General features: G+C 41.8%; 2 protein-coding genes across 12 annotated transcripts in view; both read right to left on the bottom strand.

Annotated features, from left to right (window-relative positions):
• Window positions 1-200: 200 nt before the first annotated feature.
• Window positions 201-10,523, bottom strand: cdkl1 (cyclin dependent kinase like 1 (CDC2 related kinase)). The gene is made up of 10 exons (XM_086158222.1): window positions 10,464-10,523; window positions 9,004-9,232; window positions 7,291-7,412; window positions 5,093-5,165; window positions 4,803-4,893; window positions 3,376-3,576; window positions 3,178-3,260; window positions 2,938-2,994; window positions 2,136-2,297; window positions 201-1,035 (listed from the first exon to the last, which is right to left on the bottom strand). The coding sequence occupies exons 2-10, from the start codon at window positions 9,169-9,171 to the stop codon at window positions 934-936; spliced, it is 1,059 nt and encodes a 352-aa protein (XP_086014348.1). The 5' UTR covers window positions 9,172-9,232; window positions 10,464-10,523; the 3' UTR covers window positions 201-933.
• A 1,241-nt stretch (window positions 10,524-11,764) lies between these two features.
• The window catches only part of map4k5 (mitogen-activated protein kinase kinase kinase kinase 5), a 34,910-nt gene continuing 18,800 nt past the window's right edge, over window positions 11,765-27,874 (bottom strand). For 2 of the 11 annotated variants that reach the window (XM_086158129.1, XM_086158207.1), the window contains 23 exons: window positions 27,775-27,853; window positions 27,056-27,127; window positions 25,612-25,670; window positions 24,999-25,066; window positions 24,524-24,562; window positions 23,594-23,638; window positions 23,416-23,458; window positions 23,098-23,308; window positions 22,984-23,007; window positions 22,791-22,876; window positions 21,912-21,953; window positions 21,596-21,680; window positions 21,427-21,506; window positions 21,078-21,138; window positions 20,185-20,299; window positions 18,699-18,757; window positions 18,425-18,528; window positions 17,814-17,991; window positions 17,599-17,667; window positions 16,804-16,896; window positions 16,351-16,421; window positions 14,701-14,756; window positions 11,765-12,746 (listed from right to left, as the gene is read on the bottom strand). In XM_086158129.1, the coding sequence (XP_086014255.1) occupies window positions 12,659-12,746; window positions 14,701-14,756; window positions 16,351-16,421; window positions 16,804-16,896; window positions 17,599-17,667; window positions 17,814-17,991; window positions 18,425-18,528; window positions 18,699-18,757; window positions 20,185-20,299; window positions 21,078-21,138; window positions 21,427-21,506; window positions 21,596-21,680; window positions 21,912-21,953; window positions 22,791-22,876; window positions 22,984-23,007; window positions 23,098-23,308; window positions 23,416-23,458; window positions 23,594-23,638; window positions 24,524-24,562; window positions 24,999-25,066; window positions 25,612-25,670; window positions 27,056-27,127; window positions 27,775-27,853 (1,827 nt within the window). In that variant the 3' untranslated portion in view covers window positions 11,765-12,658. The remainder of the gene's footprint in view (window positions 12,747-14,700; window positions 14,757-16,350; window positions 16,422-16,803; window positions 16,897-17,598; window positions 17,668-17,813; window positions 17,992-18,424; window positions 18,529-18,698; window positions 18,758-20,184; window positions 20,300-21,077; window positions 21,139-21,426; window positions 21,507-21,595; window positions 21,681-21,911; window positions 21,954-22,790; window positions 22,877-22,983; window positions 23,008-23,097; window positions 23,309-23,415; window positions 23,459-23,593; window positions 23,639-24,523; window positions 24,563-24,998; window positions 25,067-25,611; window positions 25,671-27,055; window positions 27,128-27,774; window positions 27,854-27,874) is intronic. The other 9 variants (XM_086158138.1, XM_086158146.1, XM_086158160.1 and 6 more) reach the window with 9 other exon arrangements.

Here is a 27,874-nt window from a genome sequence, read left to right as displayed (position 1 = left end):
ATGATAATTTCTGTTTTGTTGCTGTTGAGTTTGAGGAAATTAGGGCTCATCCAGGTTTTTATGTCTGTGATGCAGTCGGTGAGGGTGGAAAGGATTTCGGAAGTGATTGTTTTGGTGTTTATGTAGAGCTGAGTGTCATCAGCATAGCAGTGGAAATGGAGTCCATGGCGGCGGATGATGTGTCCAAGTGGCAGCATGTGGAGGGTGAAAAGTACGGGGCCAAGAACTGAACCTTGTGGAACTCCGTGTCGGACGGGGGTGGTGGAAGATGTATGGTTGTTTATGTCGATGTAGTGAGATCTGCCGGAGAGGTATGAATGGAACCAGGAGAGGGCGGTGTCGGTGATGCCTCATGATTCCAGACGGTCGAGGAGGATTGGATGGTTGCAAACATTCATTGTGCTAAGCTAACTAGCAAGAATCTGAGCGATGAGAGGAGCATGGATGTTCTTGTTTTACTGCTTTTACTGCTTTACTGTTTTACTGGGGACCGTTTTCCCCCAAATTCTGGTGCGTTCCTTCAAATATTTCCTTACCTGATGTCAATAAATATTATTTTTAGAGCCTTTAAACTTGACAAAAAAGTCAAATTTTGTGTCCTACTTTGTAACTTCTGACAACATAAAAAGATGTCACTCTTAGAGTCGATCTTGAATATAAAAACACATTTGGCAAAGCAGAGGAGGCTTCACCTTCAGTCTAATCGGCGTGTGGAGCGTCAGGTCACTCCTTGTCTTTGTACGTCTGAAAACCAACGGCGTGAAATGTAGGCAACAAACATCGCAAAAAATAAAAGTGCATAGACTGACACCTGATGTCTCGGGACGCGGCGGGACGCTCTCGGCCTCGGTCGGCGCTGCCGCTTCTTTTCCTGAGTGGTTTTGGAGGAGAAAAACCCTGCTGGTCGCAGGTGTCGTGTCAAAACAGGGCGGACTAGATGTTGGGGAGGTGATAGTTGAACTTGCGCAGGTGGTTGTTGTATTTCTTGTTGTCAAGAGCCGGAAAGATGCTGCTGCCCGTCAGCTGTGGCAGATGCTGCCAGAGAGAGCGGGGGACGGGTAGAAAACAAACAGAAACATTTTACATTGAGTTAAACAATAAAGTTGTCAGACATGATTATTATTAAGATAAGATAAGAACAACTTTATTTATCCCGATGGAAATTGTTGTGCCAGAGTTTCGAGCAAAACATAACAATAATAGATAATAATAGGAAGGAGGGAGAATAAGAAATACAATAAAATATACTGCTCAAAAAAATAAAGGGAACACTTGAACAACACAATGTAACTCCAAGTCAATCACACTTGTGTGAAATCATAGTGTCCACTCAGGAAGCAACACGGATTCATTTTGACTTGTTTTAAGGACATTACATCAAAGTTGGATCAGCCTGGAGTTTGTTTTTACACTTTAATTTTGAGTGTGATTCCTAATCCAGACCTCCATGGGTTGATACAATTGATTTCCATCGATCATTTTTGTGTGATTTTGTTGTCAGCACATTCAACTGTGTGAAGAGCAAAGTATTTCATAAGAATATTTCATTCATTTAGATCTAGGATGTGTTTTTTAAGTGTTCCCTTTATTTTTTTGAGCAGTGTATAAAGTGTAAAAGTTAAGGCTATCAAGTGTTTTAAGCTCTTAAAAAGTACGAACATTTGAAGATTCCCTTCGGCTGAAGGAAGAGGAATTAAAAAGTCTGACAGCCTCGGGTAGCAAAGACCTCCTGTGGCGTTCAGTGGAGCTCCTCGGTGGTTTCAATCTACGACTGATTTTTCTGTAAGACGGTGAAACTCCGATTTTACACTTCAAAAAGAACATTTTTATTTTGATGCTCGCCGGCTGCTTCACAGTCATTCATTATATTTAACAGAAGAAAAGGCCTTTCATTCATTCAAAAAAAAAAAAAAAAGGGGCATTTACAAAGATCGGAGACGCGGGGAAATTGAGTTTCATCAACCTGCCACAGAGTTATTAATTCACTCAGCCTGTAATTCCCTGAATTTGCAGATTCTAATATCCTGTTCCGACACCTTTAGTCAGAGACGTGATCTGGACAGGTTTGTGCCTGCAAACCCAATACTAATCTCCGTTTATTTATCATGTCAAAGGAAGGGCCTACAGCTTCTTACCCCGGGAGGAAGTTGTTTGCGGGGTAAACGCGTCCTCTTGTTTCCATGGCGATCTTGCTCCCGGGACGGGCCCTCGCTTTTCTCTCTCAGGCCGTCGAAGTAGTTCTGCCGGAGGAGCTGCTCGCAGGTCAGCCGCTCGGACGGGTCCATCCTCAGACAACCCTGGACGGACGGCAGCGAGACACGCGTGGGTTTTTAATCCTGAGGGAATATCACTGATCTGAACTCCAAGGTGGAGTTTCAAGGTTTTGAAAATTCTTCATCAAGTTGAGGTAATATAATAATAATAATACATGGGATTTTTATAGCGCTTTTCATGACACTCAAAGACGCTTCATAAGTAAAAAAAAAAAAAAAAAAAAAAAAAAAAAAAAAAAAAGATAAAATATTCCCTTTTCAGCCCCACAGCAGGGAAATGAACAAGGGTATATATATATTTTTTTTTTACAAATAATGGTTGATCATTTTTTGGCAAATTTTTGGAAAATTTCCTGGTGATTTTAACACTGTTTTGCTAATATGTCGATTTCCTCGCAATTTAACAAATTAATGAATCAATTGGGAAACCAAAAGTGTTTTTATAAAACAAGATTATATACCATAGTTGATAACCGACAATTCAGCCGCCAGACACTCGTGATCGCTCCGGTTTTGAAAACAACCAACAATTACATAATATAAAAATTTGTTTATTCTGTTCACCTGAAGTTTACAGTAGCATCAGGCCACTATCAGTTATCAAACTGACAAATTCTTCCTCTGGGTTTAATTTTTGATCATCTGATGGCAGGCGGTTCGTTACCTTCATGAGACTCAGAGCCTGGGGCGAGAGGTTTGGGTGTTTCTGCTCCAGAGGTTCCTACAGAAACAGACAGAAGTGTGATCTGGATCTTCTCTCTTTTCTAATTTTCTGCAACAGAACAGCTGAGATTCAGCTTTGGAAGCCGAATTGATTTCAGAAAAGTAAAAGGGGGATTAAAACACAGAAAAATATAACAAAACACGTGTGTCATCCGGAGGTCAGATGACATTTCAGCCTCACCGTCTCCTGCGATTCTGGGATGGAAACTCCACTGAAGAACTGGTTGTTGCTGAAAACCTGCTGGTGTCGTGGGATCAGGTCTCCTGCGGGGACCAGAAACAAGGCGTATGGTTTCACTCAGGCTGCTGTGGCTTCTGCCCATTAGAAGAAAAGCCTCCACGCGCGATTTTCTCAGACGTTGGACTTGGGCGGCCTCACCCAGGGTCTTCTGGATCAGGTACAGCTGGTCCATGTCAGACTTCCCGGGCCACAGAGGGATCCCCGACAGCAACTCGGCGAAGACGCAACCCACGGCCCAAACGTCCACCGGGGGGCCGTACTGAGTGTCTCCCACCAGCAGCTCGGGGGCCCGGTACCATCGGGTGGCCACGTAGTCGGTGTAGTAGTCACACGGTCCCGCTGAAGACACACCAGAAACACCGCGTGTCAAAAGAAGCGGTTCTTGTCATTGCAGAACCTTGACGGAACCAAAGCGTCCTCCGTCCATTATCTAATGTTGAATTCTACTTCATATTCAACAATAAATAACTTTTATTTCTTCCTCTGGCACATGACAGCTTCAAGGCCACACAAGGTAATGAGGAGGAATTAAGAGGGTTTTTTTGGTTTGCGATTGAAGACTGATATCGATGAGTGTGGCATCTTTGGATAGCAGAGGTTTCTAACGTGGTGCAGTGGGTTCTTGACTGAGAGCTGTATTTGATTTATTCATCTTTAACTTGACATACATCTAAAACCCCACGACAAATCCATTTCCCGTTTATTCATGGTTATTAATTTTAAATCTTAAATTTATTTTCAAAATTATAACATTAATTATCCTCCTTTCGTTTTTTTAATATCTTATTTTTTTTAAACATTGTTTTTGAATTTGCCATTTAATGACCGAGAGCTGTATTTGATTTATTCATCTTTAACTTGACATACATCTAAAACCCCACGACAAATCCATTTCCGGTTTATTCATGGTTATTAATTTTAAATCTTAAATTTATTTTCAAAATAATAACATTAATTATCCTCCTTTCATTTTTTTTAATATCTTATTTTTTGAAACATTGTTTTTGAATTTGCCATTTAACTTCTTCAAAATAGCTATTTTTTTATGTTTAAATTGTGTGGGTGAAAAATAAATGAGACTACATTGCTTGACTCACTTGACCTTTCTAATTTATAGATTAAAGAAAAAAACTATCAAATAATTGTCGCCTGCCACTAATATGAGTCTCATAATTACTTTGTGTGTTCCTGAATTTTCTTTGAATATTTCAATGAATATTTTCAATCAATATTGAATTTTAAAAAAATCCAAATTTTTTCCTTTGGTTTAATTTTGAATGGATGATTACAAACAAAATCATGTCGGTACATTTATATTAATGATTATAAAGTTGAAATAAAATGCCCCCCCAAAAATAAATATTTAAATAGTAATTTTTATTTTGTATAATTTACATGATACCTAGTTGGCCCGCACATAAAAATGAGAAATGTGGCCCGCCACAAAAATAATTGCCCAAACACTTCAAGCGGACAAATAATCTTGTAATCATAATGTCCACCAGAGGGCGCAGAGCAATCATAAAATTGTAAAAAAAAAAAAAATAGAAAAAAAACAAACTTACTGAGAATCCTTGCAAATCCAAAGTCACAGAGTTTGATTACTTGGTGTTTGGTGATGAGGATGTTCTCAGGCTTCACATCTCTGTGGATACACTGCAGACACACACAGATGTGGAGGACCAAGTGACCGTGTGAGCAACAGTAAAAAGAGACATCTGCCACCCCGTTTAACAGCAATTGTTGTGTCTAGGTGACACATTAACAGCCGCTCAGCCGAGGGGAAGGAATTCTTGTTAAAAAGGAGCGTCGAGGAGGGAGGAGCAAGGAGGACAGCCGAGTGAGGATCACTTGCGTTTTGTTTGTGACAGAAGTTGACAGCCTGGAGCGTCTGCCAGATGATGCTCTTCACGAGGTGCTCTGGGACTCTGAAGAGCCAAAACATCAGCCGGTTAATCATTATCATGATCGCACACACCTGTTAAGCACTGAAAGATTAATTGCCAAAATAAGAAATTCTCCAGATACTTAAAAAATTGAAGGCTGGAAATTTTAATCTTCATTTTTTTCTTTTTTCAATCAAAGTCAGTCTTTTAGTTATTTAGTCGTACAGGATTTTCCTTTTACTTTCTTTTAGTGAAACTTTTCCAGTTAGAATGGTAATCTCACTTTTCAATTGCACCACATTGAAGACAGATTTATGGACTCGGTTAAGCGGGTTATTTGTCAAAGTGTGTTTAGCTGACCAGATGTAAGCGTCTGACAGCGTGCCCACTCTTTAGTCCGTAACTGGTGATTTAATTATCGATTAATCAGTCTCGAGCAGAGATCGGTGTCTGCAGAGAAGGCGGAATGGTCGTCGGCGTCAACACGAGCGTGACATCATCATCTGGCGATCTTCACACAGTGCTAATTGGACGTTACTTGACACCGGTTTCTTCGAGATAACTTCTCGCATTTGTTGGTCGGGTGTTTTAAACAGGTTTTGAAGCTCCTTCAGGACGGTTTTACACTGAGCGATCGATCTTCATCGCAGTAAAGAGTCGAGGAATTCCTCCTCTTGGGAGATGGTTGTGTTTTCGTTAGAATTCAATAACTATGGAGAAATCGGTCTTTGACGAAGAGCCGCCGGCTGATGGTTCAATCTCTGACGATAAAGAGCTGCACAGCTCCTCCGCCGATGAGGAATTTGCATTCCTGAGACAACTTGTTTTTCAGGATAAGTATCAGTAATGAAGGACGGCCATCTCTGCTCCAGTTTTCCACACATGGTCTCCATCAGGCTGGAGGACAGAGACCGGTTCCTGCACTGGAAGCCCCGATCCAAAACACTGAGGCTTTGTTGGCTCAAGGACGGTCATCTATCTGCGTTGCCACAGAAACCGCTAAATCGAGCCACGTGACCGGCAATTCATAACAATCTCCGCCCTTTTTCCCCAGATCTGTTTTGTCTCTTTTTGAACCTTCGCCGTCCGGAACGGCGTGGGCCAGGACGGGGGTGGTGTGTGTGTGTGGGGGGGGGGGGGGGCAGACAGCGAAAACACTCCGTATAAAATGTGGCCAAACCTAAAGGGCCTTGACAGCACCCTGCTAGCAAAGCATCCTGGGAGAGCGTCACTGTAAACATTCCTGACGAGGCAGGTCAGCATCCCGGGAGACCAGCGTTGTGCCCATCAGATGCGGACAAAGGCTGGTTTACGGCGTGGTGTCTATGTAGTGTAAAGATAATCCAGTGTACACATGAGAAGAAACTGTACTGGGATTTATGCACCTGTTATGTAACCTTGCGCTGCTGCCGCAACGCCATTTCATTGCAACCCAGGAGCGGCGCTGCTCAGATGCACAGGCTGGATAAGATCATGCTTTACTCTCACCGCGTGGGACGGTTGAATCATTTAGAAACATGCATTCGGTAATTCAGTCCAAATTGTACCAGAGTGTCTTAAACCTTTCCTCGTGCTGAAGCTGACGATCCCAATGCTTGGACAGCTCTTTCAAAAACTGTAAACTTTACACTTTCAATGTTTTGGTTGATGCTCAGACAAGACAAGAAATTGGATCCATCTGATCCAACCGAAGATCCTCTAAAATGTCAGCACATTAGAAGAAAGATGATGTCAAAGTCTCTAAATACTGCTGTCACATAGTTCGTCATTAGTAATATAAAGATATATTCTCACTTTTTCAGCAACTCGTTTTAAACTGTGATACATAAAAGCCGACCCAATTTAAAAAAAAAGATAAAACAGAAAGATCTGATGACCCTAAATAAGAATGTTTAAAGTTTCTTCTACTTTACATGGTGTCTTAAAGTGTCTTAAAGTTTCAAACCGATGTATATATTTATCATTATTGTTATTGTTATTATTATTTCCATTTTTTGACATCAAGTATTTGATAATGAAGAGAGTTGTTCCTTATATTTTTTCAGCTCTCCGATCCATGTTTACTAGATGATTCATACTCCAAGTCAAACCTTTAGCATGTTAGTGTGACCGAGACATACCACATAAACTGGCTAGCATCTCATTTTTCGTTTTCAGCGACACCCACCCTCTGGGATGGCGATCCAGCTCGTTGAGGACAGTGTGGTCGCAGTATTCGAACACAAGATGAAGCTTCCTTTTACGTCGAAACACCTCGATCAGATTTACCAGGTTGGTGTGTTTCAGTTGCTGCGGATGCGGACACACACACACACACACGGACACATCAGATGCTGAGCAAACATGATGAGCAGAACTTTTGTAAATCCTGCAAACAGTGGAGAAAAAACACGCCGGAGTTTGCACACCTAAACCATCTGTGGTTTGCTCTTGGAACTTCAACTTAACTGTTTACAGATGGTAATAAACATGCTGTCGCCCCTAGCAACCGGCCCCCATCCCGTCTTTTTTTATGAGCTCGTGGTGTCCAGGACACGGCTAACACCCCCGCTAATCGCATAACGAGTTAAACCTCCAACAACTGCACCGGATGATGATTCTACATAGCAAAACAAGAAAAGCCAATCGGGTAACAGTCTTTTTCTTTTCAAAATAAAAGTTTAGAAAACATCTGTTTACTTCTTTTTGTGTGAGACAGGGAAGGGACAAAAATATGGGTCAAAAGCAGGCAAATTAGAAAACATGACAATTTTACAGCTCCCAGTCCTACTTACTAAAGACACTGATAATTCAACATTTTGACTAAGGTACTTGAATTGGACATGACCCTGCGGGGATTTCCATTTATGTAATTACAAGCCTCAAAACCTTCTTTTGAATATACCCCTTTTTAAATGAATGAGAGGGTCTTTGTAAGGCTGCAAAAAAAAAAAAGGACAGCCCCCTCACTACTTCAACACCCATCCCTGCTGGCCACACAAGAGCACGTATTTCACTGGCCTGAAAAAAGCATTTGCATTTTTAAGACATCAAATAAAACATGGTGGATCACATGCATCCGACGAGAATGATTAGCAATGTTACAGCGATTAACCAAAATAAACAACGTTTTGTAAAACGCTAAACTGGTTGTCACATTGGTTTTAAAATCGTAGTTTAAAAACAATGAATATGCCAAATCCTAAATCCCTAATAAAGAGATGGCATAACAAACAAAAGAATTAAGTTAATAACAATACATTCAGAGGTTGCTTCACTGGAGGCCACAAAAAATAATAAGTAACAAAAATGATTAAAAAAGCCAATATAGATAGTAAATTTATAAAATATATTTGTAAATGACCATGATATCAAGTACATGGATGAGTCTTTTGACTCAACTTTTAGTTGTTTTTTTAATCAACTTGAATCATTTTGAATTTTTTTTTTCCCTGAGATAAGCACTAATTCATGTGAAATGCTTTACGGTCATTTTTCCACTCCTTTTCAGGAAATCAGCTCCTTTTCTTTCTTCTGTAATTTCTCTTGGTTGTTGCAGGACGTTCTTTTTTGAGGGATTTGTTTTTGAGTAATAAGTAAATAAATAATGAAAAACTAAATCAAACTTTGAAATAACCTTTTTCAGGACAAAACAAGTCATTTAACTTTTCCTCTCATTTACAGCTAAATTGGCAATATGCTTTGGGAAACCTAAACTTAGAAAAATGATAAAGCATCCTGTATAAATAAAAAAACCCAAAGCTCTCAACTTTTTCAGACTGTTATCTGAAATTTTCACGCATTTCTATTTGAAAAATGCCAAAGTGTTTGAAACAATCACAAGTAAAGCCACAAACCCTTCTGATATTTCAATCGATAAATGATTGGATTGCGCCATTACCTTCAGCATCCTGATCTCCCTAAGCGCAATCTTTTTAATGACAGGATCGTCTTCTGACTCCACAAACTTCTTGATGGCCACGATCTGACCAGAGTCTTTGTTTCTGCACTTGAAGACAACGCCGTAGGAGCCCTCCCCGATCTTTCGGATCTTCTCGTACTTCTCCATCCTCAGGCCGGAGCCGCAGACATCTGAAGGGAGACCACGCCAGGTAGCAGCGTCTATGCAACTGAAAGATGGACAGTAAACTAGTAAAGCACAAGAGTAGATCTCATAGGGCCTCATACACTAGTGGGCGCCAAATACTCCTGTAACTCTGATCCAATTACTGTCATTCTGTTGGTTTAAACACAAATCAATGAACTGAGTGTTTCCTCTTTGAAAAGAAACTCTTTGTTTTTTCCCCACTGGTAATGTTTAAAACATTCAGAAGCATTAAAATCAGTTAAATGCATCTGATCTAAATGACTATATCTCCTTTTAATAAAAAAAGATAAGTAAAAAAAAAAACACTAATATTTATTTTCCACATTTAGGATGGTTAAATGCAAATTGAGATTTACGTTGTTTATTACTTTTTTAAATGATCAGCATGTTTGTCATGCAGGAGGTTAAGAATTTAGGAAGTTTTGATTGTATAATAGGTTGCACCATATATAGTTCTTATTTTTATTAATTTCTCCAACCCTTCCTTTCTAATCTGATGAGACTACAAGGGATATGTTTAACAATGTGTTGTCCCTGATTATCAGGGATTTTTTTTTTTTTTTTTACATCCTTTCGAGGCCTTCTATAGCTGCTTAGATTTGGTCAATTGCAATTTCTTGTGATTCCATTATGAAAAAAATCTTAATAAATAGATATAAATCTGCAACTTTTCGTGCAGGAACCCATGCAGTTTTCCACCGTGTCTGCAAGCACTGAACACATGCTGAGAATAATGTTGAGGTGTTTTGATGTATAATTACACTTACACGCTGTTTACACAACAACAAATTGTCTCAGGGGACAAAAATAATTGAAAAATACTTTTTTTTTTAACCCAAAAGACCAGAGACAATTTACCTGCCAGTATCACGACTGTTCGACCGCCTGACAAAGATACTAGCAAGATCAAGATTGTTGTCATTTCTCCAAGGAGGAAAAAACAAAATACAACAGCAAAAAGAGGAATGAAATGAGCAAACATAAAGCACCAATAGACTTAAAGGGAATAAAATCAGAGTACTGCATTCATCATGTGAGAAGTTAAAAAAGAAAACAAATTGAAACTCGACGAAGCTAACGGTCCAGGCTAGCGGTTCAAGGCTAATTTTCTATTAATCATAACCATCACAATCAACAGGTGAGCGCTAAATCACGAAGCTAGCTAAATATCTACATTTTGGTTGGGTGTTATTTCGCCTGAAAAATTAAAAAAAAAAATCCCGTGAGATGTAAAAATGAAATACTTCACTTACTTTCCGAAAATTTAAATCACCTGAGGTGTTGGTGGGACAAGTTTAGCGGCTAATCCGTCAGCCAGACCCCCGCCTGAAGGAGCGGACGATCTCCGGCTGACTGTCCCCGCCGCCCTCGCCTCCTCCGGATCCATCGAGGCGTCAATTCCGTGGACCGCGATCAACTTCCGGTTCCGCTTTTCAAAATAAAACACGCTGTTTGGCTCTTCATCTACGGTTTTTAATTATTTCACTGTAAATCTTATACTATCTTATGGAATAATTAAAAAAAAAAATGATGACACATTAGATATTGCTATCAGAATCCCATTTTAAGAAGCTCAAGAAACGACAACAATCCATGTCAGATAAACAAAGCGCTGTCTTTCATCCAATTTTTTACATCAATTAAGTGAAGCGGGTGAATGTAGGAGCCATAAGAAGGGAAAAGCAGCATCTGAAAACTGATCAAAAAAATGTTCATAGTATTGTACTTACTATTCCTTGATCTGCAGTTTTTATTCAAACATGAAAAGTATATTAATAACACCTCTGACTGATGGCAACTGTAAAACTACAATTCACGCAAAAGCTAAAAAATGGATACTATGAAATATTTGTTGCACAAAACATCTTTGTCAGTTTCTTTTATGAATAAGCTTACTCCCTATACTCCCGAAAAATAACTAAATGGATTAGTTAAAAAATACTCCGCCAGCTACTACATTCTAAAAACCATATACTCTACTAGCTTCTCCCCTTGGATGGACACTTAGACCCCAAAAGCCCCACAAACCCTGCCTTTCCATCATAGCTGTAAATAACCTTCATAAAATCCTTCATTTGTAATGATGTACACATTATGTTCTGGAAAGCATAACAATGATGGCATGTTGTGAAAGGGAAGGGTTTCATTGTATCTGCTATCTCTCTGGAACAAACGTAATGTAATCCTTACATAAAAGTGAGCATTGCGGGAGCAAACTTCGGAAAACGGATCAGCATTTAGCTGGATTGGCATATCCTAGGTCTTTTACCCCATTTGCAGAGGTTTTTATTGCCCTGATTTCTTGCCGCTGAGTAATTCCCACGTCTAAAAGTCACACGTCTGTGAACGTCACACGTAAAGTTTAACCCCGACTTGCTGCTGCGTCGCGCTGAGACCAATTAGCTGAGCCAGGCGAAGGCAGAAGAATGACAGCATAAAAGGGGACATCATGGAAACTAATAGCCTCACATCTCCCTCTGCGCCTCCCCCACAGAGACGCCTCATCAGCATGCATCGTCCCAATCTCACAGCAACACAAGAATCCAGCTGGTTATCTTGTTAACAGCCTTTTTTTTTATTACAAAAACAGCAAACATTTAACATTTTGCGAAAGGGAATGCAAAGATGTTAACAAAACCGAGCATTGTCCCTCATTTTGTCACTTTTATTTTAAATTAAAAAAATGTACAAAAGTGCTTACATGGTGCAAATAATGAGAAGTAAAAGGTCTATAAAAGAAGAGGGTAAGCAAATTTTTTTACATTATATTCAAATCCTAAAAAGTCACGGGAGCAGGAGATGCGAGTATATTACATAGCGGTAAAAATAACCCAAAGCTGCTCAGGAACTCTTTGCTAGGTAGTTATTGAATCCTATTTTGAGCTTGAGTCCCACATACAGCAGGCCTGTTAACTGGAATTCCAACATACTCTATCACTTAACATGAGGTTAATAAATATTGCTTAAATAAGCCATGTGGGTTTGTGTTTAAACTGATCAATTAGTCCGACTACACGCCTGGTAAAATCTCCTCTTGTGTAACGACGGTCACCGGCTAATTGCGAGCGATGTGTTACACACAGCAACAACGAAAATCTCCCATCCTTTGCTAAGACCGTCACAAATTCTTTGTGAAGTTTAATGGCACTTTTGTCAGTAAAACCTCTAGATAATTCAGTTGTAACGCCGTACAGGGAAGTGAGAATAATGCAAAGTAACAACGAGCTTGTTGTTTCACCTCCTCCTGACGGTTTCCTCCCCGATGTGTGACGAGTGGAGCGGCGGTGAACGTATCGCTGGTAAAAGGCTACTCATTAATCCACAGCGGCTCCTCCCTCACTGACCTGTCGACCCGGCGATTGGTAACGGAACCGCCGACTTCATTAAAACCAGGCGTCTCCCACGACAAAGAACTTCAGGTGAAAGCCTGATGTAGGTGTTTGGCGTCTCAGTAACTGTTCTCATGACCTGCCAGGATGTAGAGGTTACTCAGGGCCGTGGGGTTGTCCGTGGGCCGGCTCTCCAGGACCACCACCCTGCCGGGGAAACACAGCGTCAGCGTGTGAACGACACTGAAGTCGGTGACGAGTTAGGAGTTGGAATTCACTTGGAAGTGTCTCGGGACTCGGCAAACAGACCATTCACAGATGTCGCTTTTAATTTAAATTGTACCCCCCATTGCCAAAGGTGCGATCTGACTGACTGTGTTACCTGATATGGTACTTTTTTTTTTTTTTTCTCACAAAAGTGTGAAATGATCCAGACTAAACTCAGAAAAACTGAATGTGAGAAGGAAAACATTCCCATCGGTCAGATCAGACATTAGAGGGTCTTTTAAGCAGCCTGCCAAAAATCTCTGACTTGGCTCCAGCGTGAAGTAGCGGTGCTTTCGGAGTCGACTGTTGGGGATTAACAAAAACATCCTGCTGTCACAGAAAACAAAAAAACAAAACAAAATCATTGAACTTAATTTGTTGAAACGGTCGAGGGACAACACTGGGACGTTGGTATGGCAGGGTTTTTTTTGGGGTCATTTACTGCCTCCATGTGCGGAAGGTAAAATCCCTCCAAATACTGCACGTTTTCTATAGCTTATACCTGAGAAATGTTTTTTTCTTTTATTTATTTTTTTTTAACAAAGCTATTTTAACTTAAAAAGATGGAAGAATAGCAGCAGGGGTAGAAATTGAAAAACAAACATTTAAAAATAACGTGAATCGTCGGTACTTTCTGGATCCGTACAGCTGCCTTATGAAAAACGTAATGTGTTGTTGATTCACTCCCGTGACTTTCTCAACCAACATCTCCTCAATCCTCAGCTTTATAGCTGCAGGGAGAGAAAGCCCAGCTGTTGGTGTGATCAGTCTTCGGCCCGCTGATGGAGCGCTGCGTGTTTACCGCTTTGTCAAAACGCCTGTCAGACGAGAGCCAGATCAGGATGGCGACTCTGCATCTTCGTCCCTGTCAGTGACAGCTGAGCAGGGCCGCCGCCGCCGCCGCCGGCCGCACTGTCCGTTTCATCAGATGAAATTACAGAGGCGTGGAGAGACACTCACACCGGGCTGGCAGTGCCCCGGCAGCGGTGAATAAAACATGGACACGGAGAGGTCCTGCTCTGGTGCCATCAGGAGTCGGAACTCACGGAGCTGCACGGAGCAGCTTCTCCACCTCGGAGAATCCATTAGATCAGACTGTGTGTGTGAAAGTGCATTTTAAGGAATAACCTTGGAAAGCTGGGACGTAGAACACTGGCTAAATAATAATAATAAAAAAAGATTTGTTTGGAGAATTCATAATTTCTGGTGGTGTTAAATCTTATTCATTTATTTTACATTATTTTTTTTTATACTATTTATGTGATGATTTATTATTTTATTCATTTTTGTTTATTTCTGTCGCTTTTTTATCACTTCTGTTTCCATGAAAATTCACCCTATGTGAGTGGATGAAATGAAAAGAAGTCGCCCTTTAAACGAAATGTTGATAAATTGCAATGATCAAACAGAAGTTTTCTTACAAAAAAAAAAAAATTGTTTTCACAGAATCTGATGGAAAATAACTAAATTGTTTCCCTCAAAGTTATTTTTGTGCCAAAATGATGGGGAAATATGGGAACATTAAGGAAAAATAATTTAGCATGTTTAAGAATGTGTTCAAACGCAGTTGCAATTAAGACAGCTTTTAAATGGGAACAAAAATAAAAGTGCAACACAAACTGGGGACGGTTCTTCTGATTCTATAGTCAAACCAAACAGGCATTTTTCTTTTCTGGGGTCTTACAGCAGGAGACCAGCAGGTGTTTCCAGGGAAGGGGAAAACAAGCAGACCTGAGGGTCCATAAATGATGAAACCAACAGAGCAGGACAATGGTTGGGTTATAGCCTTCTCCCCGCATCAAGGCGTTATCTTGGTTTTATCTTTGCGTCTTCTCCCAAGTGCTTGTTTGGTCACTTGAGTGCACTGACATGGAAAAGATGAAAATGTACTAACCTGTCAGACCCGAGGAGGCGGAACACTCTGCTCGGATCAGAAATCTCCTGGGTCACCTATGAATGGAAAAACAAGAGCGGTTCTCTGGGTGTCTGAGGTGCAGATTACTGTTCAGCAGATTTACAGTCAGACAGAGGACCTTAACTCTTCTACTCGTGTAAATCCTCTCTGGCATATTCAGACAGCAAAGGTTAGGGATTTCATTTTTTTCCCCCCCTCATTTAAATTACTCCTGGACATCTTTCCTATCGATCAATAAGCCATTGAGGCACTTGTTGGCTGCTACTGCTTGACCACACTGATGATTTATAAAAAGTACATGGATTACAAATGTCTCTTTTTTTTTTTTTTTTTTTTTGAATGAACATTCTGTTCTTGTTCTCATTCTTCGACTTCTTTGACACTGTGAAATAAACTGGACGCATAATTACATGTTTATGCATGTAAGCCTTTTAATACGATGGCGTCTGTTGTTCCGAGGTCATCTGTGCGTATTTGGACCTGATCTAAGTTTTAGCATGTAAAAAAAAAAAAAAAAAGGGCGCTTTGAATGGAAGAAGCCGATTTGCACGAGAAGAAAAAAATACCACAAATGCTTTTGAACAGATTCAGAGGATCTCCTGTGAACAACTTGGGATGTTTTGAATGTTAGGCCACATTATGAGCCTCGATCTAAAGATTGTTTTCCACAGACCGCAGAGGAGCGAGTTCATTCCCTGCCTCGAAGACTGGATCCGACCCCTGTAGCCTGACACTTCTGGTCTATAGACAAGCACCTCATCAAAAGACATCCTCTCTTGTTGACATGTCATGAAAACATGTCGACAGATGTGAGGTAGACGGCGGGCGACACCTGCTAGGTGTAAGTCCTTGGCCTCGGGAGAGATCCGATATGTTTAAGTCGAAATGAAAACAAGGTCTCGGGTATTCAGGGGAGCTCCCGACGAAAAAAAGCTCGGAGCCGTGTGCCCGAAACCCTTGAATGCCTCCGCTTTTCAGACGAATCATAACCCGACAAAGGCTGAATTATTTAGCGCGGCTCCCTGTTGTGTTTATGATTAATCATGAATTTTGCATGGCCGTTGACATTTTCAAAATCCTTGCCGTGGAAGAAGTGTGGCGCCGAGCCGGTCACGGACCCGACAAGCAGACCTTCTGTTTCACGCCAGCTTTCAAAAAGGTGGCCCCTTATTGCCGTATCACTTTTCATAAAAACGCAACGCTTCACCTCACTGTGATCTCTTGAACTTTTATTGTACCGCTGAACGCAACGCGTGATCGGGTTAACGTGCGCGGTCTGGATGAAAGGTGGACAAATTCATTACCTCCTGCCAACACAAAGACACTTTGTCTGGCTGCACTTGCGGGCCGATCTCCGGCGTGTAGCTACGCAAAGACGATTACGGACGTGTGGGACGAAACGGGCCGGATTCATAAACCGCAGCTTCGACCGTGACTTGAATGGAGTGGCATCGGAGTCGGGGCTGATATTATGGCCTCAAAAACATTTATTTTCGAGAACGAAAACCGGACAGGCCTCAGACCGATGCCGTCGGTCAACGTTACTGAACGGCTAACAGCAATATCAATCCAACCGTGGCTTGACGTGCGCTTAATTCGGCTCGCCGCGGTATTGATGTGACATTTTACCTCGTTCGACTTGAAGCTCTTCCCCTGCATGCCGTGTTTCCAGAAGGCCAGGACGCTGTCCTGAAGGCACACTGTCAGGAGACACAAGGCAGGCCAGATGTTGTTGCAGAAAAAAAAACAAAAGTTCAATCAGCTACGATGTATTTCGCATCAGATTTGTGAGTATTAACAATGCAGTCGACGTTCTGACATTGACAACCTCATTTAATCAAACTTCAATATCTAGACAAAAACAGGGTCCAGCTGTTTAGATCGGTCGGACAGATCGATTATCCTGCAAATAAAATATTCATGTTGAAAGTTTTACAAAAAAAAAAAAAAGTCAATTATAAATGCGGAATACATCGCAGATCAATTAATTCAAACCAAAGTAATCAAGAGATCTAATCTCGACCCTTAACGAGGAGAAGGGTTTCGGTTATTACGTTTTGGATGGCTACTGGAAAATCTTACCAACAGATCCGATGCAGAAGTCAAAACTGAGCTCAGATGCCAGCTTCTTGTTGGACTTCAACCTTCCTTGGAGGTTAACTATCTTCAAATTTTCTGTGTGCACAATGATGTTAAAGGCTTCACAGGAGGATTTTAAAGACAACATTAAAATCTTCATCATCTCTTGGTCTGATATAGCGTGTGAAACCGTACACCAGGAGTCTCCATATGTTCATATCCAAAGCATGCAGTTGTTTAAAGTACAGTGATCCCTCGCTACAACGCGGTTCACTTTTCACGGTTTCGCTACTTGACGGATTTGCATGGTGCATTGTGTTCTGCGTTCTGATTGGCTAAAAAGTCACTCCGCTTCTTCTCTACCTGTGCGTCAATAACGTTGCAGTTTAATATGTACATGTACGTAAAACAGCTTGCCAAATTTACATTTTGTACGAGCAAATTCTCTTGCAATTTTCGAGTTTCTCTAAAACCCATAATGTTGACAAAACGCTCTGGAGCGACAAAAGCACCAAAAAGGCAGCGGAAGATGCTATCTATCGCAGATAAAGTTAAACTTCTGGACATGCTAAGGGAAGGTAAAAGCTATGCGGCTGTAGGTCGGCATGACGGAATTGATGAATCTTCCGTTCGCTCCATAAAGAAGGAAATTGTAGAATTTGTACAATAATTGTATTTGTATAATAATTGTAAAAAAAAAAAAAAAAAAAAAAAAAAAAGATTTCTACTTCACGGATTTTGCCTATCACGGGTTCTTTTTGGAATGTAACTGTATAAGAAATCTAAGATTTGACTTACGGTCCAAACACACCAAAACAGTGTCTCTCTCCAGCTGGGTGACGTGGATCGCATCCACCTGCTGGTTACCTGTAGGAAGAAAACACAAATGACACAAGAGTATAATAACGATCCTTTTGTCACGTTTTCTTAATTTTGCACCGAATAATATTTCTGCTCTTTCTTTCGGTAAAATACGGGCACTGGCCCGACGCGCACGGAGGCGACGGACTTACTCGTTCCCATTTCGGTAAACCAGGAGGAGCAGGAGTTCAGGTTGATGGTCTCAAAGCGGACCACCTGGCCGGGCTCCGAGCCCTGGCTGATGGCCACACACACCAGGGGATACTCCTGCTCCGGAACCACCAGCATCTCAAACACCTTCAGCGGGCTTGGAAGGGGGAAGTCAAAATGCTGCCATAGGAGACGGGAAAAAGTGAAACAGAAAAGTCAGGGCTGTGAATAAGAAACAAATCCAGGAAGTTATATAATAAAAGACAAATGATAAATACAGACAAGGCCATTTTTGGAGATATGTATGTATTTTCCATTATCCCTATTTATAACAGGAAAAGGCAGATGTAGCTTAGCACAATGAACAGCCGCCGCCCGGATCGCTGCTCTATCTCTGGCAAAAGTCAAACACACATCTGACAAATTTCACTGACATTTTCCACAAGGACATCATCTAGAGAGGGCTGTTTTCAAAACTTTACGGGGACGCTTTGTCCTTCGGCTTGTCGACATGAACAAGCAGAGGACCGAGAAGCTCCAGGACGCGTTTGAAGCGCAGCTCGATGACGTGAACGGCAAAAGTGTGAGAATGAGGGAAAAGTAGCCGACTGACCTTGATGAGCATAAACCTCTGCATGGGCTCATACCACTGCAGCAGGACGATCCCAGACTGCAGCGCTCCGCACAGGTACTTATGGCCCGTGTACGGGTTCCTCACTGTCCAACAGACAGGAGAGGCACATCAATGTCATGAAGATTCGTGTAAAATGCTTAAAAAAACATGCACTTTGATAAAATACGAAAGACGTAAAGGAGGACGCTTGGTTACGGCCACACGGCGGGCAAGTAACTAGAACCGAGGAGCCGGGAGGGAAAGGCCGACTCACCGATGCAGCACTTGTGACAGCCCTTTGTGTCGGGGATTTTAGTTGTCAAGGCGAACCTCCTGAGGAAACAAAACAGTCAAGATGTTGTGATCACGGTCTTGAAAGAGCTGATGACGTCTGGAAGCAGGGAGGTTGGTGCCAGGGCTTCCTCCCAGTGCACCCACGGCGGGCATTTGTCAGCATGGTGTGAGACGCGGCGGGCGAAGAACGAAAACGGGAGACTACGGAGCATTAGCCTTTCCACCGAAATGCAAAAAAATAAAATAAACAGAGAATTACAGCTGGTCCTTGACTTACGAGTTTCATTTATTCTTGCGTCAAATCAAATTTCCCCATTCATATGAATCGAAACACGACCGATCCGTTCCAGACGCCTGTTGTTGCTACATGTTTCAAAGAAGAAATATGTACTTTATAAAGAACAAATAATGTATAAAAAAGAAAAATACATAATAAAAGAGACCTAAAGACCTAAACTGTGTGCTGCCCATGATGATCGGATAAAGACGCCGGGGGAAGTTTCATTTCACGCTCTGTCGCCTAACTGACTGGCTGCAAACTTGATGCTTGTGTTTTGCTCCATTTAACTTGCGCACTATGTTAAGCTTTATCGCTAAACCTAATTTGGCGTTGGAGTGAAAGCCGGGCCCCCCTTTTTTTTTAAAAGATCAAACCGTCCCCGGCCGGCTTTGAACGCCTCTTTCGACGCCTTAAATCCCCATAAATGTCCCGCCGTCTCACAGACGAAACTCTATCGGTCACAGAATTTCCGCATAAATCGCTCGTGTTTTTCGATGACGTTAAATGATCGAATCTGTCAAAGCGGCATTATCTTCGATGGCGATAAGAGAATCTGCGACTCATTTTTAGTGACGGACACTCAATATGAGAAAACACAGAGCAAGGAAGCTTGTTTGTTTCAACTTCTCTGCATGGAACCCGCATCGTGTGTTTCTTGCCCTTTTGGAGGAAATATTTATTCAATACAGCGATTTATGTGTAAAATTAGTCCTACAACCGACGTTCACAAAATACTGTCACTTTGTCATTCACTGCCGACCATTTTTATCATTCTATAATCACTTTAAGGCGTTTTAATATTTTGAGAAAGCGAACCGAATATATTTGGTTGATTGCACTTTTTCAGTATTTTCTCACAATCTATGACCAAAAGAGATTAAAAACAAAAATCAAATACGAGTTGCAATCCCCGCAGGTTAATCTACAAATGTACTATTCATACTGTGTGATGTAACAATTCAATACTGACAATATGAAGGCACATTTTAGATGTGGACTCCTTTTGCTCTTTCTTGTAGGATGTTAAAATATAGTTTTAATTTCTGGTTGCAGAATTCTCTACTAACAAACAAGCCATGTGTCCAACACAAACGCGTCTATTTGCAAGCTACTGAATTCTGCAACCCAACACTTTTAAGTCCACTTAAGTGCGTGCACGTGACTGTGTTTGCACCTTTGGTCTCACCTGGGTAAAATTTTGTCGGGGAAGCGGTGAGTTTGAAACTGGGCAGCCAGGCCGGGCTTCTTCAGCTGCTCAAAGAGCCCGATGAGGTTGTGGGAATACAGCTGGAAGGTTTTTCCTGCAGCAGAATAAAAAAAAAGCCTCGGTTTTCCACTGCAAGTATTAAAACGGCGAGTCCGCTGACGGCTAAACGTTACGCCATCATTTCACACATTGCTATTGAATCTGCTTAGCAAAAACTGTGATTCCCATGAAGCAGCTCTCACGTGTAGAAAGGTTAGATGTGAACAGGGGTAAAAACAGAAGTGTGACAATGGTGTGAAGCATGATTACCTTCTGATGAAGCCGGTTAGTAGAATATCAAATCAAGCCAGGCGAGAGGAGGATGGACAGTGTCCAAGGGAAAAGGAGAAGAGAACAGAAGTTAAGTATACCAAAAGGGGCAAACTGCTGAAGGTAAAACCGAAAGTAGACCTCGCGCTTCGTAATCCCATCCTCAAACGTTAAACCGAGAGAAGCTTTCTCTGTAAGGACAGCCAGGCGAAGAAGCTTCAGTTTCAAATAAACGACAGTTCTAGCTTTCTGAATCCAGCCAAATTTCCGATGATAAAACCGCTGATACTTCTTTTTTTTTTTTTTTTTCCCCCCCGGCTGCTATTCTTTGTTTTCCGCGCGGATCAATCTATCTGCCGAGGAGCAGGCTGAATAGTAACAGGTATGACTCATGAGTGGCCGAGCGTCATAGAGGCCCTCTGATGGCAAACAAAAGCAAGTTATTTCAGGACTGCAGATGTGGAGTGACTGTCGTGCCCTGAGGGGCAGCCAGATAACGCAGGACAAAGAAGCAGCGGGTTATGGCCGGTAAAGCAGGCGGCATTGAGAGAGTCACCGCTTACCAGATAAAGACATCAGGTTGTTGTTGATAACGTACAGCCACGTGCACTTTCTGGGGAACAGCTGTGTTGGGAATTAAAAACAAAACAATCTAGTTGACGGCGGGTGCATCAACACCGACAAAACAAACGCCTTCCTCTGGCTGCGATACGTTTGGATGAAAATCCGCTAAAATATGAATTTTAAAAATAAGGTGGTATCGCGACGCCACTACTTTTCTTCCTTCAACTTTGTTTTTTTTTTTTTTTAATCGGTGAGCATTTAATTATGTATTGACTTAAAAAAAAGGAAACATGCAGCAATTTCAAACCCTGAAGACATTTGGTTGATTTTGTAATGATTTGCATCCACCTGCTCCATTGTAGCTTCATGAAGCTCATTGAGATTCAGCGTATAGATTCCATCTTCTGTCCCAAAAATGAGGTACTGGTCTAGATAGAGGAAAAAAAAAAAAAAAAGTGAAAAGGTGAAAAAAATACAGTTCTTGCACATGGATCAGCGCTGACGCCGGCCCTTCTACCTTTGGTATCTGGATGGATCCATGACGTGGCGCAGTTGATCTTCAGAGGACAGCCATCAAACACTTTAGAGAAGCAGGCTCCCATCTGCAATGAAAAGGAGCTCGGCTCAGAACTTTCTTTGGCCCGGAGAAGCACCGAAATGTCAGCCAGGGCTTAATGAGCTTGAGCTGAGCTGGGCCGAAGTGGCCGAAAACAGAGAAAGCTCTCCGGGACCCAGAATATTTACAAAATGTACAGCAGTGGACTAAAAACAGGCGGTTAGAGACGGTTTTTTGTGAAACCCGATCGGCGGAGGAACGCAGAGGATTCACTCACCAGTACTTTAGGAGTTGGCGGCAGGCCGTTGATGGCGGGTTTCTACGGAGCAGCAGGGGAAACAGCAAAAGCGTGAGATGGCAGAAGGCAGCGGCGTGATGCTTTAAATATAGCAGTCTACCTCAGGTCAATGAGGAACCAGAACAAACAACACTGATTTATTTGTGTGTCTTTTTCTGTGAAAGCCAGACAAAGAAAAACGCTAAACTTTATTTCGTGACGGTCTGCATTTGACTATGTCAGAGAAAAACAGCCGTTTGGGCAACATTTGTTAGGCTTTGAAAATCAATCGAATAGAATCCAATTAAATTGACTTATATTGATTATCATAGTAACTTAATACTGACAGATTTTCTATATCTCAGTGTCAGAAAATATACTTCTGCACACAGCAAAACTGAAAATACACAGTGGTTCATCTTGCTTTGATTTAAATAACATAATTATGTGATCATTTTCCTCAAATAAATGCGCGCCAAGACTCCTGCTTGGGTACATGAAAAAAAATCTAACTGCTCAATAATTCTATTCCAGCCTCAGGCATGCTTTGCTAATTTCTGGTTCATTTGTTTGCTAATTTTCAGGAAATTTCTAGTTAATGTTCTGTCGATTTTATTTGTTGATTTTTGGTGAAAAGCTGTTCCAAGATGCAAACATCTCACAGCCGTGAAGACCAATAAGCTGGAAGTCGAAAAAAGAAAATCAATATTCCATATGTAAACTACGCGGGAACCTTGAAAGCTACATCTTTAAAGCAAACTTGTTTAAAATAAAGACTACCCTAAATCATTTTCAGACCAGTGCATACAGAGTTAACCAATGACGGCAGGGATCAAAATTAGGACATCATTATATTTTGTGAAAATTTAAAGTGCTCACAGGGAATTCTTTTTTCTCCTTCCGATGCTGCCGGTTGGGCATTGGCCTGGGACTGCCCCCGTTCACACTACCGTCAGAATCTTCATCTGCGATGAAGGACAAAATCCATATTTGTTTGTATCCATCAAACACACACATGGTGTGAAGAGCCTTACAGGCCAGGATCGGTCACACCGACTTCAGGATCCCTTACCTTTGCATTCAGACTTACCGAGGGCTTGCACAAAATAAAACAAGCGTTCATTTAGGGACAAATGTCAAACATTTACCACGCTCATTTGGACAGATCGTGCACGCGTTGACCTACCGTGGTCGGAGGCGTGCGACAAAATGCCGGGGCTGCTGACGCTGACGGAGAGGAAATCCGGAGACGAGTTCTCGGCCTTGTTGCCTTGCTCTGGTGTGCTCTGTCTGCGGACCGCCTGGTTCGGCCCGTTCTCCGAGTTCGGGAACCTCTTGACGGTCAGACACCTCTCGTCATTGAGGCCGAGCTCCTCGGATGGGCTGTTCAGTCGAGGCTGAAATACGGCGGCGGCAAAGAGGCGACGGTGCATTCATTTGAAACACATCTATTCGTCAGAAATTTAAAAAACAAACAAAAAAAAAGGATAATTTCGGATCTTACCTTTGGGGGAAGGGGTGGAGGAACCCCAGGCTTGAGTGTGGATCTAAAAGAAGACAGATTGTTGTTGTTTTTTTTAAAACAAACAAACAAAAAAAAAACAAAAAAAAAAACACAAAGCACTTCCATCAATGATGAACACAATCACTGGATTAAATTTGTATCAAGTGACAGCACTCACAACTCTACTTCTTCAAAGGCATCTTCGAGACGGGCAACGTGCCCCCTGCAGCAAACAAACAGTGCTCAGTGCGGAAAATAAGACTCATGAGATGGGGGGCTAATCAAGGAAATAAAAACTATTACTCTAAGGAAGGGGACAGGGAGTGGTGGGGGTTTAAAATTTCCTTTGTTATCAAATTTGGATGTCACCCTTGGGATGGGAAAAAAAAAAAAAAAAAAAAAAAAAAAATGCCTTCACACCAGGGGCTGCATTCATGCAAATTTTCGTTTTATCATTTAACCTCAACGCATGATTCATTTCTTCACACGAGGCCGTTGGCTTGTTTGGTTGTGAGCAGAAACACATAACACCTACGGACCATCACAAAGCCCGGTGGCACGGACCGACAAACAATCTTGAAATATGCCCGTTATTTTTGCATCTCAGGAATGTTTGCAAGAAGAAAAATGTTGTCGTTTCTTCAGAATTGATCCTTCTAAACTAAGGGATCGATTGATTCTATAGTTGGTCAGTGGGAAAAAGGCCAATGCCATTGTTACCAAGTAATAGCTCAGTAATTCTTGCGTAAATCATTGTGACAAATGTTCCTATTTTTAGATAAAAATGATGACCATGTGACAGAATTTGATACGCTCATAAAATGAAAGCAAGTATTTCGAAAATGATCAGAGGCAAGCTACGATGAAACTGCATCACACCCTGCAAGAACAGTTTCCTGGCCACTATTCATTTCTTTCAAGTCTGACAGCGATGAGTCTGGATAGACACCTGATTTCTTTTTGTAAACATTACAAACGCCGCATGATAAAGGATGTCTAGAGATGCATTAATGACACAAATGTAGTTGAGTGATTTGGGGGACGAAGACAGGGCAAGGAAAGGAGTGAATTGCAAACAGCGCAACAGCACATGCGGTGTTAGTGTTACCGTTGGAACAATTCATCCTCAACGCTTTTGAGAAGACTCCTTCGAGGAACATGACGAAAGACGGGCCAACGGATAAACGGGACAGACAGAAGTGGAAGGAGAAAAACAATTAAAGCGCTAGGATTGGTGAAAAGAAGCTTGTTGACAAACAACATATCGTCGACTCAAACTGCAGGGGGGGTGTGCAGGTTCATGCAAAGACAAAGATTAGCATCAGTGAGTCAGCGGCGGGTTAATACGACAGTAAGGAGCATCCGTTCTAAAATGTCTATTAATAATTTCAACAGGAATTCATTGGCTCTCTGGCATTTAAACCAGACGCCTTCGACTATCTTTAGCCTCTCAACACACCTCAATAGTCATATTGTTGATCTGTGAGGGGGTGCATCCATTTAACGAACAAGCCAGGTACACAGAGAGTGTGAGGGAGTTGTAAATAATAGCAGTTTCCATGGCAACAGTTTCTATGGATTACCTTGTTGTTATTCCTCCCTCTGCAAAGGGACTCCAGGGGGAAGCGAAGTCATTATCTTTGCTGACATCCTGTGGAAAACCACGCATGAACGTAAATGGAGATCTGATGTGCGCCTCCTTGCAAATTTTTCAATTTACTGGTACAGTACAGACAAAATGAACAGGGGTGTATCGATGCACAGTTCATCATGACTCTTACGTATGAAAATGAGCATTGTAAAACTGAAAATGGTGTCAGGGTTAATAGAAGTTCATGGATATTGGTTGAGGAAATTCGAGGAAAAATGCAGTAAAGTAATAACTTTAATACTGGAAAAAAAAAAATCTGATTAGTTAAAGAATCATAATCAAATCTAAAATCAACTTGTTTGAACAATTTAAAAAAAACTACGGTTGATGACCATAGCTACTGTTCTGATCTTTTACTAAAGCTAAAGTGTAAAATAAAGGACGAGAAAACTGCATTGCAGACTAATGCATGCATCACTGAAGTCCCTATTTTCATGCGCATTTTTAAGCGTCCAGCTTAAATGTGTATGAAAATAGAGACTTCAGACAACTGGATAGTTAAACCCCCACATGTGAATGATGATTAAAATGAGGATGATCGTCACCATTTCAGAGTGAGCCTCGGTTTCCTTGCGGAGAGGTGGCTCAAACTGGAGCTTGTCAACTGTGAATGACAAAATCTGTTGTTTAGTTGCTGCGTTCTTTCTTTTTTTTCCCCCCCTTTATGTACCTTTTAGCACTAGAGGGCATCAGTGCCCAAGATAAAGAGCTGGTGGAGTCAAACCTTCACACACTTGCACCAGAGGCCCTCAAAATCCACCGCAAACAAAGGCCAGGCAGAAGCAGGAGTTACTGCAGTCCGAACGCAACATCACGCAGGTCCTTCACTGATCTTTCAAATTCTTAGACGAACGCATGTTTGGTCTTGAGCCCTGAGCTAATGTTGGTTACCAGAGCAAAACACGGATTATTCTCGACACTGACCGGATCTGTTCGCGTGGAGTAGAGAAAGAATTTGAAATAAATCATAGGACGGATCCTTCTTTAGTTTAGTTTGAGGTCACATTCTGTCAAACAGTTGATCCACTAACAGAGACCGGTTTAGTGTCCAGTATAAACATGGTGTGCTCCTGCAGCAAAGAGAAAAAAAAGCATTAACTGACCTGCCAATAAATACACCCGCATAATCAGCTTCTCATTAACAAAAGGAACTCTGTATTCAAAAATTCCCACAATGGAGTTGTTGCCAGTGTGGTGTTTCTGCTTGAGGTTTGCTGATAATGGAGGTGCTGCAGTATTTATGATACAAATATTGCTGAAGAGGCCAGTCAAAAAATAGACTCATGGGAGCGACGCACAGAACAAAGTTTCCAAAAAGTGAATTTAATGAGGCAGGTATGATAAAACATAACATTTTGTTTGGATGGAATTAGTCATCCCCGATGGAATTCCGTCTCAGACCATCTAATGATGCACAAAATAAGAAGTGGGACAGGCCATTTGAGGAAAGAAAGAGTCATAGTATTCAAAAGCCCTTTTTTTTGATAGCACCACATGAAGTTTAGGGGACGGGAAATGGATATTCAAAACAAAAACAAAGTATCTGAGTGAGTCTAAGCCGTAAGTGGCAGGAGACAGTGAGGGTCCAAATCAGAAATGAGTGGGGGAGTCCAGGTTAAAAAGAGGTCAAACCGTAAACCCTTGATTACTTTCAGGTTGATTACTGTCGTTTTTGGAGTGATTTTGCATCCGCAGAAAATGTACTGAGTCAGGTAAGGTTAATCACAAAATGTGACTACCGGTAATTATCAATATTACCCTTCATGACACAATATGTGATATTGCGCGGCGTCCAACCCGGTGGAAATGATTCAACCTCATCGAAGCTTAAGCCAAGGTAAGTAGCCACTCCATGCACAGGTACTCACCTGATTTGTGCCATTTTGCGCTCAAACACAATGTTTTATTATGTGCTACCACGTTATTCTTCTTCTAAGGGGTGAGCCTGGGAGTTACACAAACACACACTCTCACTACACTGTCACTAACCTGCATCCCCCCCGTGCCTCTCAGTGAAGCTAGGATCTGAACATGGCCCTCCTTGGTCTGTCCCATTGTTTGCTTCATGGAGGAGGGAAAGTCAGATGTATTTGTGAGAAATATGGATCAAACCAAACAGGATGTGCATCGAGTACAAACGATGACGGTACAAAGGAGCACGACTCACAATGGCACGCGGTACGCAACAAAGACAACGCTACCGCTAACACTGTCACACGCAACCAAACACACCGAAACGAGGAACACTTGGTCCTCTGACACAACAATAACACGGCTAAGAACAACAAAACACACGCCTTTCCTGAAACCCATGTGAATAAATACGAGGTCGCAAAGTCTGCCGAATTCAGAGCCGACAACCAATGACTGAAAACCAAACCGCTCCGCGTCCCTCGGCGGCATTTTACATTATTCATTGAGGAAAATTGATGAGCATCGGTTACTTCCTGCATGGAAATAACAGAGGTGACACGGACTTTACTACATCCACTTTCCCTTCTGTGAATCCCAGGGCTATTTATACACACACTACCACATGCCGTGGTCTGGAGCAGCGCCAGGCGGTGCCGCGGGATTAGCGGGATGACCCTCGGACGAGCTGCCGGACCTCTGTCGAGGCCGACAGACACACCGAACGAGGAGGGGACAGAGTTCGCGGCGAGAGGTTCGGTCTTGATGTGTCGGGAAGTGCGTTTACGTTCACTTACAGTCTATCTCTGAGCGCGTCCTCTCGGCTCTGGCTTGTTTATTGCTGGAACGAATGGTGTGCCTGACTGCAGAAAGGGGCTGCAGAGAAGGGAGAGCTTG

This window comes from Fistularia commersonii, chromosome 1, assembly GCF_037954325.1.
Source record: "Fistularia commersonii isolate RoL2024-O1a breed Wild chromosome 1, RoL_Fcom_v1.0, whole genome shotgun sequence".
In the NCBI taxonomy this organism is placed as follows: Eukaryota; Metazoa; Chordata; class Actinopteri; order Syngnathiformes; family Fistulariidae; genus Fistularia; species Fistularia commersonii.
This window is presented reverse-complemented; position numbering and strand designations above follow the sequence as displayed.